Below are 17,714 nucleotides of genomic sequence, written 5' to 3'. Positions count from 1 at the left end.
TTCAAATGATCTATGTTGCTTACGAATGAGACTTCTGTGAGGGGGATAATACCATTCCAGGGTCTGCAACAAAAGCCAGAAAACTTCTCTGCTTAGTAGTAATTATGACAAAGTAGCCAGAATGTCACAATGAATGAAAACTGAGATTTATTGTTAATAGACTTTCACTCCAAAAATGCTAATGGAAATTCTTCAGGCTGGAAGTAAATGACAGTAGATGGAAACAGTTCTACAGGAAGTAATAATTAGAACTATAAATGTCAAACATATGAGAAACTATGAAAGATCACATCTTCTTAATTTCTACAAAACATATATGACTATCATAAAGATGTAGTATAGTGATCAAAATCCATGTGAGATATAATACACATGACAGCAATAGCACTAAGGGTGGAAGTAAATAGAACCATATTATTGCAAAGTTCTTATATTTTACCTGATGTAGTACAACATTACCTCTAAGGAGACTGTAATAAGATAATAGTGCATGTTCTAAAGCCTAGAAAAACCACTGAAAAATTGATGTAAAGATGTATAGCTAAGAAACCAGTTGAGGTATTAAAACAGAATATTAAATATATTCAATTAACATAAAAGAAGGTAGAAAAAGATGAATAAAAGAGAGATAGTACAAATAGAAAATAGCAAAATGATAATGCTAATCCAACCACATTATAATTACATTAGATGTAAATGGGCAAGATTGTCTAATTAAAAGGCATAGGTTGACTACTACACATCTATTAGAGCAGCTAAAATGAACAATAGAGATCATATCAAGTGCTGATGAAGACGTAGAGAAACTGGTTCTCTCATACATTGCTGGTGGGGATATAGCCACTCTGGAAAGCAGTTTGGCAGTTCCTTCAAACTAAAAGTGCACTTACCATATAATGCAGCCATCACATTCTTGGGCATTTATCCCAGAGAAATAAAAATTTATGTTCACAGAAAACCTGTGCACAAATGTTCTTAGCAGTTTTATTTGTAATAACAAAATACTGGATACAGTCCAAATGTCTTCAATGGGCCAATAGTTGAACGAACTCCGATACATCCATACAATGGAATACTTTTTAGCAATAAAACGGAATGACCTACTGATACATACAACAACCTGAACTGGCTTCAAGAATATTATGCTTAGTGAAAAAAGCAATTTCAAAAGTTTGCATCCAAAGGTTATATGATTCCATGTATATAACATTATCAAAATGACAAAACTATAGAAAAGGAGAACAGATTAGCAGTTGCCAGGAGATAGGGAGAGGGGTGAGGAGGGTTGGGAGGTGAGTGTGAATGCAAAGAGGTAGCATAAAGGAGTTCTTTTGTGGTGATTGACCATTCTGTATCTTGATTTTGGTCACTTCAGGCTTTTCTTGTATTTTGTATAGTTTTTCAAGTTTAATTTATACTGCTTCCACATAAGCATAAACTCAGTACTTTGCCCTTAATAATAGGAGAGATAGCTGGGTAGTAAAATGTAATATTAAACTTCCTATTGTTTATATCTACAAATGTACATAATCATTTTTTTACTTATTTGCTTGTTTCTTCCACCTCATACTGATTCCACAGTGGTGAGTAGATTTCCTATTTTATTTACATAATCTTTCTCATTTTTCAATGGCTATGAGCTCTTTATCTTAACTTTTGAACACCCACAAATAACCACCCCTTTTGTAGACATTAAAAAACCAAAATTAACTCTCCATTTAATGTACTTACTTCTCTGTAGTCCTCTGCTCTTTTTACTCTGGTCACATTACATAATTTTCACAGCCTCCTGTGAGAAGTGCTAGGCATTTTTTTCTGTACGGTTCTTTTCTGGATTGATAGATAGTAGAAGTGCAAGAATTTTATACTGCAGATCTCCATTTTATTTTCTTTGCTGTAATTTGGATATTGATTTGGATTTGTAAATTAGATGCCTAGGTTTATATCTAAATAGAAAAAAATTGTTTCCCAACTGTCCCAGATCCATTTACTTGACTCTGGCACAGCTCGGACACTGGGATTAATGGGTTGATATACGCCTACATCAGAGGAGATAGTGACAGGAAAATAGTCCTCACACAGAAGTTGATGCAAAGTCATTCTCTCAAACTCTCTTTTGAGCAAGAGGATCTTCAGGATCTCAATCACATGGCTTCTCTTTGCTTTATTTTGCTTTTCAGAGTCTGATTCTGATTGAGTAAACAGGTCTTCTTTTTTTCTTCTATTGCATCTCAATGGGAGCTGAGTCTCCTCTAACTGGGTAATTTATTCAATATAGTGTAGTTAGGACAACTACTGAGAGATTAAAACTCAGATTGAGTCCAGGGAATTAGTACTACTTGGACAGATCCAGGCAAATTTTTCTAGTTGGATATACAAAAAGGTGAAAAGTGATGTGCAAAAAGACTGGGATCATCAATTAATGAATTTGTCTTAGTGCTCATTTGATAATTGAATGAAATCAGAGGTTCTAAAAGCTTATTGTTGGTGAGCTAGAGTGAATGTTGTTTCTGTTTGTCCCTTGTATTTGAAATATGGGCCAGATAGGGACAGAATCACCTCTGTCATTTCTGGAAAAAGGAGTTGCGATAACAAGAGTCATATAACATTCATTCAAGAAATGCACCTATTAAAAGAGGTAGTAAAAAAATAAAGTAATATATTCTCTGGAGTGATAAATTTATTTACTTTTTAAAATAAATTATTTTAGGAGTCCAAAATAAATAGTATATAGATATTCTCCAGCAGGACTCTATCTCATAAGTATTTGATGATTACACTAACCCAGTTTAACTTAATGAACTGACATGAGTAAAAAAATGACAACTTACTTAAAATTGGGAGAGATGAGGGAGAAAAAGGTAAGGGCTGGAGAGAAAAGAAGGCAATTTCAGAAAGAAGAAGCATGTATAAAACAGAGTTTCAAAAGAACCTGATGGTTTAGAAAATGCTGAGCAGTTTAATATTGCTTTTTCCTAAAATAATTGTAGTGATGCTTAAGAAAGAGTTACAAATGTGGAGAGCTTCATAGGCTATGGGTTTCGAACTTTCTAGGGTAGTTTACTGTTTCCCAAACTTTGATTTAAAGTATTGAATGGGGATTTTTTTTTTTTTTTGGAAAAATAAATGTATATATAGTTTGCGAACTTCAGAAAATTTTCTCTTATTCTATAGATATTTTTGGTAGTGATATATATTTTATTTTTGAACAAAATGTTTAAGTTAAAAAGATAGTAAATGTAAAGAAAATCTTGGTTATAATTATACAGTTAGAATGCAGGTATGGAAATATTAATTATACTGGCATGCAAATAACTGAATTTTGGAAACTTTGGCATAACTAATGATAAATTAGCAGTGATTTTTAGGCAGGAGAATTACATTGTTTGGCTTGCCTATCCTCATGCCCCAGCACTCTCTCTCTCTTTCTCAATTTATTTTTTTATTGTTGACAGTATTACAGATATCCCCCTCTTGCTCCCCTCCACCCAGCCCTCACCCCACCCCAGGTCTTCACCAGATTATTGTCTGTGTTCATGGGCCATGCACACATGCATATCTGTTCTTTGGTTAATCTCTTCCCATCCCCCCATCCATCTCCCCTCTGAGATCTGTCAGTCTGTTCCATGCATTCGCATCTCTGGACCTATTTTGTTCATCAGTTTGTTTTCCACATATAAGTGATATCATGTGATATTTGTCTTTCTCTGACTGGCTTATTTAGCTTAGCATAATAATCCCCAGGTCAACGTATGCTGTTGCAAAAGGTAAGATTTCCTTCTTCTTTACAGCTGCATAGCATTCCATGGTGTAAATGTCCCACAGCTTTCTTAGTCACTCATCTCCTGATGGGCCCTTGGGCCGTTTCCAGATCTTAGCTATTGTAAATTGTGCTGCTATGAACACAGGGGGGCATATATGTGAGGATGGTTTAGGGTGGGAAGAGTTCAAAGTAAATACAGCCCTTAGAGAGCTCTTGCAATTGGAGAGGTTAGAATTGTTGGGGGTCTAAACAAATATAGTCAGAGAGGAGAATGGAAAAGAGATACTATTTTAAAAGGATGGAAAACAATAGGATTTATGAACAATAGTATGTACAATTTGATGAAGAAGGTGGAGACTTAGGATGTGGGGAATAACTAGAAAAGAGAAAAGGCAGTTAGAAAAAAAGATACTTTTATGTAGTATAGATTTTTGTTATTAATACTCCATAAATTGTTGAGCTACATTAGAAGAGCTGCAACTATTTCCCTTCTACCTGATCAGCCCTCACTTTGAACCTCACTTCTTTGAATCTCACTTCTAGGTTTTAAAGAGAGGTGTAATATTTTGGAATATTCAGTTATGTGTTTCTGAGTTTATCTTCCTAAGTGAGAACTTACTTCAGGGTCAGATTTCAGAGTTTGATGCTGTTCAAAAAAAGTTTGAACTTTGTACCTAAAGGATGGCAAGAGTGTAGTCTGAGGGGAGGTGATAACACTGATTTTTCAACTGAGATTTCACTCAAGGAACGAAAAATTTTTGAAGGCTGAATTTTCCAAGGTCAGTGGGGGTGAAAATACCTAGATACTGAGTAGCATTTGTCTATGAAGCTCAGAGTATTTATTACGGATAATTTTCTTTCATCATAGGTACACATAAAAACTTTGCAGTAACGAAGGAGACAGGACTCTTATTTATTTGAGAAAAAATATTACAGAGGATTCTTTGAAGAGTTTCTTGCTCCAAGAATGGCACTACATGGTACTAAGCTCAACATTATCATACCCAGGGTCTTCTTGTCTCAGGACCAATGAGGATGCTTTATCTTCCATGCTAGAGTTGACAGCTTCTCTAGAAGGCTGCAGAGAGATGCCTGAAACAGTAAGGAGAATTCTGATTTCAGCGGTGAAGACAAGACAGAGTCCCTTAGAAGATGGATACAAGTACAAAGTGGCTACAAAATATCTGTGGGGGCCTAGTATTTGTCTGAAAGGCTTAGATAGAGCTACTTTAGACTGATTCAGCTACTCTGTGTAGTCTTGTCTTGATTTCAACAGTTTGAAAGGAAGTGGATAAATAATGGCAAGCGGTGGAAAAGATTTCTTAAGGAATGGAGGAAGAGGTGACCTCTGTAGAGCACTCAGATGACCTCTCCTCAACACATCAATAACAGATCATTTCTGCCTAAAAGTGTTCATGAGAACAATCTGGATCACCTGTCTGATGCCAAAAGGGAGCAATTCAACCAATCTTCCTGCTAGCCAGGGACCACATGCTCCCATATAAACAGAAAGCCTAGTCCTAGGGAATGAGGGTCATTAACTGTCAATTGAAACACTGAGAGAAAATTATATCTTAGTTTCCTTCTAGTGCTAAGGTTTTATGACTCTCTAATTAAGGCTACTGCATATTCTGTATTATTAGTGGGCAATGTCAATTTAAAACATTTGGTTACATGGTTCTCCCAAAACAAATTTTTATAGCTCGCAAATTTAATTTACATTTATATTAAAAAACTTGCCAGATTACTTCTCACAATCTAAAAGAGCCCTCAAATTTATTGTCAGAGCATAAATTTCAATTTAGGGTATAAAAATAGGACCAAAGCCTCTGCAACTCATAGACATGTCTACATCAATTGATGGTGCACATGGACACAGAGGACACAGTGTGTTTCTCCTCTCAGAAGAGATGAAATGGCTTCAATATACCTGGGATAAAGAAGATCTGAACTTAAAAAAAAATTATTTATTATTATTTTTTAAATTTATCTTAATTGTTGAAAGTATTTCAGGTGTCCCATTTCCCCCCGCTGACCCCTTCCACCTCACTCTTGCCCCCTCCTCAGGCCTTCACCCCATTATTGTCTGTGTCCATGGGTTATGCATATATGCATATAACGTCTTTGGTTAATCTCTTCCCATCCTCTACCCCATTCCCTCTTTCCTCTGAAATATGACCATCTGTTGCATGCTTCAATGTCTCTGGATCTATTTAGTTTGTCAGATTGTTTTGTTCATTAGCTTCTTCTTAAAGAAGACCCTTCAACATTTCATGTAATACTGGTTTGGTAGTGATGAACTCCTGTAGCTTTTTCTTATCTGTAAAGGTCTTTATATGACCTTCAGTTCTAAATGATAGCTTTGTTGGGTAGAGCAATCTTGGTTGTAGTTCCATGTTTTTCATCACTTTGAATATTTCTCGCCACTCCCTTCTGGCCTGCAAACTTTCTGTTGAGAAATCAGCGGACAGTCGTATGGGTGCTCCCTTGTAGGTAACTAACTCCTTTTCTCTTGCTGCTTTTAAGATTCTCTCTTTGTCTTTAACATTTGGCATTTTAATTATGATGTGTCTTGCTGTGGGCCTCTTTGGGTTCCTCTTGTTTGGGACCCTCTGTGCTTCCTGGACTTGTAAGTCTATTTCTTTCCCAAGGTAGGAGAAGTTTTCTATAATTATTTTTTCAAATAGGTTTTCAATTTCTTTCTCTCTTTCTTCCCCTTCTGGTACCCCAATAATACAAATATTGGTCCACTTGGAGTTGTCCCAGAGGCTCCTTATACTATCTTCACATTTCTGGATTCTTTTTTCTTTTTGCTTTTCTGGTTGGGTGTTTTATGCTTTCTCATATTCCAGATTGCTAATTTGATTCTCAGTGTCCACTACTCTCCTGTTGATTCCCTGTAAATTATTCTTCATTTCAGTTCATTTAGCCTTCATTTCAAATTGCTCCTTTATTATGTCATTGATGATCTCACTAGTTTCCTTAATCTTACTGAGATCCTTGAGCATCCTTACAACCATTATTCTGAACTCTGTATCTAGTAGCTTGCTTGGCTCTGTTTCATTTAGTTTCTTTTCTGGAGATTTCTTCTGTCTTTCCTTTGTGACATGTTTCTTTGCCTCCACATTTTGGCTGCTTCTCGGTGTTTGTTTCTATGTATTAGGTAGAGCTGCTATGTCTCCTGGAATTTGTAGAGTGGCTTTGTGTAGTAGGTGCCCTGTAGGGCCTAGTGGCTCAGCCTCCCCAGTCACCTGAGCTGGGACTTCTAGGTGCTCCCTTGTGTGGGCTGTGTGCACTGTCCTACTGTAGTTGAGCCTTGGTTGCTGTTGGCGTCACTGGGAGGAATTGACCCCAAGGCCAATCAGCTGTGAGGACCAGCTGCAACTACAGCCAAAGAGCTGCTGTGCTGGAGATACCCCTATAGAGCAGGATTTACTTCAGTGGAGCTTTGGTGTTCACCAAGTGTGCCCCTTGAGTGTGTCACTCATGGATGTGGTAGGGTTGTAATCCAGCATGGTAGAGCCTGACCACCAGGTGCACTGACTCTGAGGCCTTCCAGGAGGTGCAAAGTCAGCCTGTGCCAGTGCCTTGCCCAGGGCCACCCAGCATGAGCTACATAGCAAACCATAGTTGGCTGCTACTTGTGCTGGGCTTGGAGATATCCAGGAGAGGCCAAGCTTTGAACCAATGCAGGCTGCAGCTAGTGCCAGGCCTGGGGCCACTTATCAAGCCATATGGGGCATGCTGCTGCTTGTTTGGGAGATTTTAGGAAAGTCCTACACATGAGGCTGGAGAGGCCACTTGCATAGAAACATCACTGGAAATGGCCTGGATGAGCCTGCAGGTGGGGAGGGGCGGGGAGTCCGGGAACCTCAGGGCAGGGCCAAGGGTTCAAGTCAGGTGCTGGGGATTCAAATATGGCACTTGCCTGCGGCTGTGTGCAAGGAGGACTCACCAAGGGAGCAATGGCCTCTGCCAGCTCTTCTGCCTGGGAGGAAGCTGCCCCTCCACCTCTCGCCCGGATCTCAGGCAGATTAGTTCTTCCCCAAGTGTCCCAGGTCCTTTCAGGCTGCTGCCCGGCACTGGGCTCAGAGGGAGCGCGTCTGAGTGAGTCCGTGCGCGGGCCCTTTAAGAGGAGCTGCTGGGGCTCCCGCAGCCTCCTCGACCCTCAGCCACAGTCCCCACTTGTTTCACAGCCTGAAGTTGTGGGGACTTCTCTTCCTGGCCCTGGAGCCCTGGGCTGGGGACCCGATGCGGGGCTGGGACCCCTCGCTCCTCCGGGAAACCTCCACCGCTGAGATTCCCTCCCGGGTTTACCCCGCGGCACCAGGGGGTGGGCCAGCAGCCGCGTCTCTGATTCAGCCCCGATCCGCCCGCGTCTGCGCCCCTTCTACCGGTCTCGGTGCTTCTTCAGCTCCCTGGTTGTGGGGCTTCTGTGCAGCCAGATTTCAGGAGGCTCTGAGTGATGGTGGTTCTGTATTTTAGTTGTAATTTTGATGTGGTTGCTGGAGGCGGCGGGTGCAGCTGTTACCTGTGCTGCCATCTTGTGAAGTCCGAGCTGATCTTATCTAGGTATACAAAGCTACCAGATTCAGATAGTAAAGAAAAACTGACTATTGATAGGTTCAAACTCATGTTTTCCATAACGAGGAAGGAAGTAAGGCTACTCGAGACTAAGTTGTCCACTCACCTCTTTGGGGATACCCGGCACCACCTCCCTCTTTAGGGAAAGAATAATTCTCATTCATCTCAGAAATTTTTGGAACAGGTAACTCTTCAATATCATCATAATAATTTCCTGTGGCATAGACATGTTGTCTTGGAGTCTCTGAAAACAGACAAGGACTTAGGTGAAATAACAAAATATGGGTTGGACTAGGTGATGCCCAAGGTCCCTTCTAATGAAGAGATTCTAATAGCTAATAAATATATATACCATATTCCATGATTCTCTCAAAGATATATATTTGATCTCAATATTCTCAGCAATTATTTAAATCTTCTAAATATTCTAATTTATCAAGGTCAACAATATTTTTCTAACATGGCCTCTCAATCAACAAAAGTTATTTTGCTATGAGTTTCAGGCACTATTTTCAAGCATATGGTACAGAGTTGTAACATATAATATGCACATGTCAGTGTCCAAAGGAGGCCGAAGCTGGACCAAGAGAACCCAGGCTGTCTGTGCGCTTCTGAAGCTGTGGGAGACACAACCAGTAGGGAGAGTGCAGTCTGGGTATCTATCATCCAGAGACAGGAGATCCCAGCAGTCCCAGTCCCAGGAGGTTTCTGTTTCAATTCCCTCTAGTGCTCAGTTGATCTCAGGATTTAATCCCCAAGAGCCCTTCTAGACATGCCTCATCCCAAGAGCTGTTCATCTTTATTGTCTGGAGAAGATAGAGGGGACATTCTCCTCTCTTAGGTCCCTAGTAAAGAAGAGCTTCTGATCACTGATAAGTACAAGCACCAACTATTCCATGTATTCCAGGGTTTATTAAAATCAATTTTTTGTCTTAGTATACACATAATCCACTAAATGACCCAAATATCATACTATCTCAGGATCCAACCATACTTCCCAATGTTCTCTCTGGACACAGAGTTTTTGAGATGATCAGTTTCAGATGTTTTTTTTTAAAAAAATCACCTTTGAATCCATAATAATACCTTAGATGCATGTTTGTAACTGAGGAGAAGTAGCTGTGGATACAGAGAACTAAGTCTGATTTTTCCCTTTCTGTGGTCACAGGGTGGGCAGGGAGAGGAAAAATTGTGAACTGGATGGAAGAGATCCTCCCTATCCTAATCACAGGAGGAATTCTCTTCAGATGAGACTCCTTCTCCTCATCTCCACCATTCAAGCAAACACCAATCACTACTACTTGGGGCAGATCCAGAGTCTCCATTCTCCTCATTGTTTCCTGTATAATACGGCAGCTTAGTCATAGAGTCATCAGACAGGTTACCTGGTAGGGAGAAAAACATCACAGACAAACAGAAAAACTTTTCCCACAGTAGTAGGTTTCATGGTTCAGAAGAAATCTTGAGGCTTCAGACTTGTAGAGAGAGAGTTTGCAGCTCCTACCTTAGGAGGAGGCTGTTTGAGGTTGGGTCTGTGCTTGCTGAAAATAACCCATAGCCAGGTAATGAACAGAGGGGAAGGCATGGAACACACCTGAGCTGTCCAACTGGTCCTCCTCTAGTTTTACAAAGTAATCAATCTCTTGGTACAAGGCTTCATCAGGAGGATCTTCAAAAACAGATAAGGCTGGTGAAAGTGACATGAGTTTAGAGATGACCCTGGAGATATTCCCTTTAACAATAGATAAAGCCTTCAGTGCTCTCCAATGCTCACCCTTGGAGAAGCCCCTGTGGGCTGCTAGGAGCCCCCCCCCCCCACCCACACACACACTGCCTTTTTAGATTTGTGCCCTTTGGGGACAGATTTGGGTGTCCTGATCCTGATCTTGATCCTACACTGAATTCCACTGACACTTTTCACACAAGAAGTCATAATTTTTGAGCAGCTTTACATTAATCTCAGAACCAAGCATGCAATTCTTTTAAATCTTGAAGTCTATTGTAGAGAAGGTGGAGTTTTACCAAATAATGGGAATGAAGACCAATACTCGTGCACTTTTTTTGATATCACAACTGGCTCAATACCCTTCCCACTACTTTCCAGATCATTTAGAACCCTCTGGCCCACCTTTTTGCTCTGCTCTCCATCTGTGTAGCTGAATCCCCAGGATGATAAGGGCCAGGAAGAGAAGAGCCCCCAGTATGATACAGAGGGTCTCAGGCAGGGAGAAGATGCCAGGGGCAGGAACTGAGCCTGAAGTGGTGCCTGAGGAGAGAAGAGGGTCATGGATGAGGTTTGAGGGTCATAAGCCTGGAAGAACCCCCCTTATCCCGATCATCTCCTGAGTCCTCAAGACCACGAAGTCACCATTCAGATACAATGGGTCTACCTGAACCCCAAGATGTGATTAACCTAAGTCCTGCCCTGAGCTTTCTTAACCAGAACTGAATTTTATTCTAAAGAATTTTTATAAAATAAAAGCTTGTAAAGCTTTGGAAGATTATAGCGGCTACAGCTTCACAGGATTATAAATACCTGATTGTTGGGTCTTTCCTATAGTGATATGGTTAATTTTACAAGAAATACATAGATTACATATTTCAGATCCCTAAAAATATGGGTGTCTCTTCTATCATATGACCCAGAACAGAAGAATCACTTACTTCGATGGGTGGGGGGAACTGATGTCCTCTTACCTGGAGAGAAGAGGAGAACAGGATCACTGTACTGAGTTGGCCTGGGAAAGCCACAGGGTTATTATACTACCATCACTGCCATGTGGTTATTTCCCAGATATCAGGAGATCAGGCAATAGCCTCTCCTGAAGCCAGAGTGCAGAACAGCAGGTTATTCCATGAAAAATTGCTTCTGGCTACAAACTCACACCTCCTTCAACCCAACCCAATGCCATGGTCTTCCCACTCACCAGAACACCTCACTCCAGCATCCTCCTCATGCTTGCAGTTGCTCTGCCCCCAGGGCTCCGCAGCACAGGCCCACAGGGAGGACTCCCTGCCCCTGCACTGCACCTCATCCAGCCAGATGTGTCCACTTCCTGGGCCAAACGCTGCCTCCTGCAGGGCTTCCAGGGCAGAGCCACAGCCCAGCTGCTGACATACCACCTCGGCCTCTGCCAGGCTCCAGGAGTCATCACACACTGTGCCCCAGGAGCCATTGTGCCAAACCTCCACTCTCCCTGAGCACTGGGTGTCTCCATCCCTGAGTCGGAGCTTGTCTTTGTCTGAAAAGGCAAGAGCACCTTCTGTTACTGACTGTGGTGGGAAGGAAGGAGCCTCTAGAAGCCAACAGGGGGGGTGGGAGGGGCTGATGTACCTGTGCAGGGGGCAGCAGTGGGACAGCTCTTGGGTCTCCTTCCTGCAGAAGCAGACAATGGGGAAACACTCAATCAGGGACAAAATTTGAAAACACTCTCAAAGATATATGCACCCCTATGTTCATTGCAGCATTATTGACAGTGGCCAAGACATAGAAAAAACTGAAGTGTCCTTTGATAGATGATTGGATAAAGAAGATGTGGTGCATCTATACAATGGACTACTACTCAGCCATAGAAGATGATGAAACACTGACATTTGTGACAACATGGATGGACCTTGAGAATATCATGCTAAGTGAAAAAAGTCAGACAGAAAAAGTCAAGTACCATTATGATTTTACTCATATGTGAGATATAAATCTGAAAGCAACAAATGTACAAATGAGAAAAACAAACAAACAAAACCCGATAGACACAGAAAGCATATGGTGGTTACCAGAGGGAAAGGGGCTGGAGGCTAGTAAAGAGTAAAGGGGGTCAAATACATGGTGGCAAGAAATGATTTGACTTTGGGTGGTGGACACACAATGCAGTATACAGATCATGTATCACAGAAAATGTACACGTGAAAAACCTATATAATCATCTTAACCAATGTCACCCCAATAAATTTAATAAAAATAAATAAATAGAAAGAGAAAAACACACAGCCTTATATTGATAGAAAAATTAGTGTTTTCAGGGAAAAATCAGATTTTGATCACAACATGAAAGTGAAGGAAACACTGAGGGTACAAGGAAATTTGAAAAAAATTAGGCTCTAAATTGCAGCAGGCTCTGCAGAATATTGGGGGGTATGTGTAGAATGAAGGAGCAGAGAGTACACAGGTATAAAGGAGAAAGGCCCAGAGGTCAGAGGATCAAGAGCACGGGTACTCTGAGGGCCTCTTAGAAGAGACAAATTCAAGCAGAAAAATATAGGAACACGAGGCCACTGACCTCCCAGCAGGACTCCATGATGTGATAGCCAAGAACTGGAACAAATTCCTCTTTAACAGGATTGTTTTCTGGGGTCCTGCCTAACACAGGTCTTTGCTCTGCTCACCATTCCAGGTGAATCCTGCCTCCGTCTCCTTCACCCTCTTTCTGCTCTGCCCGTGATGGAATTTTCTCAGTGCCTCACATACGTGTCCCCTCCCAACTCAGTATTTACAATGACCCACATGATCTTTCCTCTTCTTTCCTTTAAGAAACTCTTACTCAACCTCCAGGTCTCCATCTAAATGTGATTTTCTTTTGCCCCAATTACACACTTTCTCATTCTTCATGACACTTGAAAGTTCTGCCTCATGAGGGCTTTCAGCACTAGATTCTAAGCTCTATGAGAACAGTGACTAGATTCCTTCTCTTCTCTGTCCTCTTACCTGGAATATAAATCTGTACCTACAGGCAGGCACTCAATTACTGTCAACCAACAGACTGACTTGAGAAGTCATCCAAGTGGTGTGGATGCATTTCAGAGTAAAGACCATGAGTGTAAGAGACAAAGCAAGCAGGATAGATTCTCTACTCTGTTCCTTACTTACTTTAAGGTGGTGAGCATATCTTTTAACTAACAATTAGTTAGCCATTCCTTAGAAAGTTTATCAGAGTATTAATCATGCTCGCCACACATTCAATGCAATTCCTGATATTTTTCACATAGACTGCTGTCAGCACAGGTATTCTTATTTTTTCCTTTGAAACAAGATTGCAACATGTGGATTAAATAATCTGATTCAATTAAGTTTTGTACACTTATTTTAAAGCCATTCCTTAGATTTGAAAATATAAAGTCTCACTAACAACATCCTACAGGAGTGGCACAGACACACAGGAACAAGCAGTAATTCACCTGCACACGTGATATAAGCTTCATCTCTTGGATTGCATGAACTGTATTTCCAAGGGTCAGAAGGACATTGCCAGAGAGACATATCAGTTTTCTGACACCGGATTCCATCCACCCACCGGGGTCTAGAACCTTCCCTAAAATCAACAGAAAATTCAAGGGTCCCACTGTCCCCACAGCCAAGGTGTCTGCAGATCATGGACAAGGTCATGGCTTCCATGGGGCTGTGGCAGACACTGCCCCAGGTCCTGTTGTAGAAAACTTCCAGCCACCCAGCACACTCCTGGTCCTCGCTCACCATCCTGAGGGCCTGGAACTCTAAAAGGGAAAGAGGGGAGAAGAGGGCACAGTGAGCATTCTACTCAATGCTCCGCATTTTTCCCTCTCCCTAAGATTGTGAACACTCATCACTGACTCTGCTGAGGAGACACCCACTAAGTGGCAAGACTGAAATTTGTGTCCCTTTTCCCGGGCTTTGTCCATTTCTGTCTGTCTATCTCTACCACAATGATGTAGTGGAAAATGAACAGAGAGAAACACCAACCTGGGTCCTCGGCAGGGAGGGAAACCTGAATCCTGCTTCCTGATAAAACTTCAGACAGAGTATGTGAAAGGGAGTGTGTGGAGAGTGGGTGGTAGTCAGAGTGATGGACCCTCAAATATATCTGCATCCTACCCCCTGGAACATATGAATATATTTCCTTACATGGTAAAAGGGACTTTATAGATGTGATTAAGATAACGACCTTGGGGTCGTGAGATTAACGTGGGATATTATGGATTAACTAGATGAACTCAGTCTAATCACTTAGACCCACTCTCCCTGAAAGTGGAATACGTTTCCTGGCTTTGGTTTGAGAGAGACATGACTATGGAAGATTGATTAGAGATATGCAACGTTGCTGGTTGATGTTGAAGGAAGGGGCTATAAACACAGGAATGCATGCAAGTCTCTAGAGCTTGAAGAGACAAGAGCTAAATTCTTCCCCAGAGTCTCAGAATGGGCTCAGCCCTGCTGACACCTTAATGTCATCCCAGTGAGATCCGTGCTGGACATCTAACCTACAGAACTGTAGGAAAATAAATGTAAGTTGCTTTAAACCACTAATTATGTGATAATTTGTTACAGCAAAAAATGGAAACCAGTACAGTGGGTTAAAACACTTTACCACTGGAGATAACTGAAGAGGGAGCCCTGTTTTCAATGGAAACTCTGTAAGAAATGGCTTTGTCAGGAGATATTGCTGAGAAGGAAGGACCAGAGCCTCAGCTGCTGCAGGAGGAAGTGAAAGCACCAATCTTTATACCTGCTAGAAAGACAGGCACTGTGGAAGGAAGCTTCCTTGTCCTCTGGCCCTTTCAGCAACACCCCTTCAGGGCTCAGGCTCCCATTTCCCGGGGCCCCACCTCCTCCTCCAGCCTATGGACAATGTGCAGTGCAGACCTGAGCAGATGACCCCTGCGTCCTCCTTGTGCCGGCAGTCGTGCTGTCCCCAGCCACGGGAAGGGCACTTCCACACGTGGGACTCCTTTCCTGTGCAGTTCACACCATCCAGCCAGATCTGGCCTGATCCCTCCCCAAAGTGAGCAGAGACCGTGGCCCTGAGGGCTTCTCCACAGCCCAGCTGTCTGCACACCACCTGGGCATCATTCAGGCCCCAGCTGTCATCACAGATGGTGCCCCAGGAGCCCTGGTGAAGGATCTCCACTCGGCCGGCACAGGGATGGCCCCCGTCCACCAGGCGGAGCTGTCCACTGTCTGAGGAGAGAGAGTCAGGCCAATGGGGTATTTACACAGGGACACAGAAGGGCTTTCTGGTTTTGTGGGACCCCTCACCTGAGCAGCTGGCGGTGCTCTCCTCTGAGGCTTCAGAGCCTGCCGGTTCAGACACAGAGTCACACTCGGGCAGCACCTGGGTCTGCTTTCCTACGGAAACAGCAGTGGTCAGAGTGTTAGTAGGGTTGAAGAGCAGGAAACTGAGTTAAACTAAATAATAACCTAATGACGGGGCCTGAGATGAAAGCTGGAAAATATAAGTAATGTTATCATAACATTAGAGTTCACCTTTTTTGTGGAGAGTTCTGCTTCTGACAATGCCAAAATTTCTGTTTTAAGCCAAATATATGAAAAATGAGTTTAGAAGAAGGACTTTACTAACTCTGAAAGTGTTGTAGAGCTACCAAGGCAGTGAGAAATTTAGGAGCCCAACTTTCAGAGAAAAGTAAAGGGCAGAGGTGAGCCTCTTACCCTATGAGGACTTTGTCAATTCAGAGGTTATAGCTGAGACTCTGAAAAGTTCAGCAGAGGTTTTGTCAGATTCACAAGGCTTGGGGGACACAAAGTATAATTCAGGGTAGGCCATGGAGGATCAGCCCTGTTAACCAGAATCCTTGTACCATAGAAGAAAAAGTGAACTCAAACTATTCTTCACAGGGATGATGCTCAGCTCCTAATAACTTCACTTCCTTTTAAATAAGGTGATCCGCCCCTAAATCAGGTACCTCGAGGAAGCAAAATAAAATGCTTTCTAAAGGATTTGTATAATTTTTTCATCTATGATGTCTATCATTAAGAAAATTCCCATAGAAGAGAGATCTCATGGAAAACCGAGAGGAAGAAGGCAACATTAGAAGGATTTTCACAGGGCATCTACCTTGGAGTTATCTGACAAGAAGTTTAAATAACAATGAATAAAATATTCATAAAATTAAATGACAAAATTCATACCTCGACAGAGAAATTATAACCAAAAGTAAATAAAAATCCTAAGGCTGAAAGAGTCAGTAGGACTTAAAAAATGAGTGTAACAGCACAGTAGATCAGCACATGGTAGAAATAGTAAAATAGAAGATCAGAGGCAAAGATATAGGATAAAGCACAGAATAGCAAAGACTAGAAAATATAAACCAGTCACAAGAAACATAGTTAAAAGGTCTAATCTTCATATACACTAAGTCTTAGATTTATAAAGCAACAACTGACAACTAAAAGTAGAAATTAGGAAATGCACAATCACTGTGAGATATTTAACACACCGGTGATGTTTTTTAAACATTTCCACAAAATCTTTGCTATTGCATCCTTTGGGAAGTGAGGTTCATGTCTCCTCTCTTTGATCTTGGCTCCCCTTCATGAGTTACTTGTAAGCAACAAACGCAGCAAAGTTAACACTGCTTGATTCTCAACACTAGGTGGGAAAAATCGTGCACTGTCTCCGTGATTGATTTAAGACATTTGCTTTAAGGGAAGTCTGACACTTGAGATTATTATGCAGGAGAGGCCCTATTTTAGGGGTCTGGTCAAGCTGAACTACCAGGTGCTATCCATGTAGAGATTTCCAGTTCAGTCAAGTCTTCAGATGACTTTAGTCTCAGGCGACATCTAAGTAAAACCACACCAAGATAGAAGTGCTAAGTTGAGTCTTTTTCAAGTGCCTGACCCCAGGAAATCACGAGCAAAATGAAATGTATTATTTGTTTTCAGCCACTAAATTTTGGGGAAAATTTGTTAGGCAGCATTAGCAACCAGGATACTTAAACATGTTGTCCAGAAATGCTACTACTAAATAGAAAAATGTTTATTTTCAACTAAACTTCTACTAAAGAGAGTTGAAAATGTTTGTCTCCACAAGGAGTTGAACATGGATATTGATAGCATTTTTATTCATAGTAACCTAAAATATGTGCTATTTCTTTTGGATCAAAACAGCAGGACTTGGAAGGACCTTAGGGAAATTATTGATGCAAGCCCTATGTTCAAATTTCTTTGTGGACGTAGGTTTTTATTTCTCTCAAGGAAATGTCTAGTAGTAGAATTATTGGGTAACATTTTAAGTGTATGTTTAATATTTAAAAATTACTGCTTTTTGCCCTGGCCAGGTGGCTCAGTTGGTTGGAGCATTGTCTCGTACACCAAAATGTTTTGGGTTTGAATCTTGGTTTGGGCACATTCCTAGGTTGGGGGTTTGATTGCCAGTTGGGGTGAGTACGAGAGGCAACTTATTGATGTTTTTCTCTCACTAGGATGTCTCTCTCTCTCTCTCTCTCTCTCTCCCTTCTTCCCTCTCTAAAATCAATAAAAACTTATCCTCAAGTGAGGATTAAAAATTTATTATTTTTCAAAGTGTTTGTATCGTTTTACATTACCACCAGCAATGTATGAGAGCTTTAGATACTCCACATTCTTGTGAAAACTGGA

At 41.4% G+C, this 17,714-nt stretch overlaps 1 protein-coding gene across 1 annotated transcript in view; it reads right to left on the bottom strand.

Annotated features, from left to right (window-relative positions):
• Positions 1–4,736: 4,736 nt before the first annotated feature.
• LOC308552616 (antigen WC1.1-like) overlaps positions 4,737–17,714 on the bottom strand; it is a gene marked incomplete at both ends in the record, with an annotated part of 30,132 nt that continues 17,154 nt past the window's right edge. Inside the window, 9 exons of the mRNA XM_081127826.1 lie at positions 4,737–4,855; positions 8,454–8,591; positions 9,649–9,732; positions 9,942–10,016; positions 11,275–11,589; positions 11,682–11,723; positions 13,520–13,834; positions 14,961–15,275; positions 15,354–15,443. Of these exons, the coding sequence (XP_080983952.1) occupies positions 4,737–4,855; positions 8,454–8,591; positions 9,649–9,732; positions 9,942–10,016; positions 11,275–11,589; positions 11,682–11,723; positions 13,520–13,834; positions 14,961–15,275; positions 15,354–15,443 (1,493 nt within the window). The remainder of the gene's footprint in view (positions 4,856–8,453; positions 8,592–9,648; positions 9,733–9,941; positions 10,017–11,274; positions 11,590–11,681; positions 11,724–13,519; positions 13,835–14,960; positions 15,276–15,353; positions 15,444–17,714) is intronic.

The sequence above is a fragment of the Miniopterus schreibersii genome (genome assembly GCF_964146895.1).
Source record: "Miniopterus schreibersii genome assembly, chromosome: 2".
NCBI lineage: Eukaryota > Metazoa > Chordata > Mammalia > Chiroptera > Miniopteridae > Miniopterus > Miniopterus schreibersii.
This window is presented reverse-complemented; position numbering and strand designations above follow the sequence as displayed.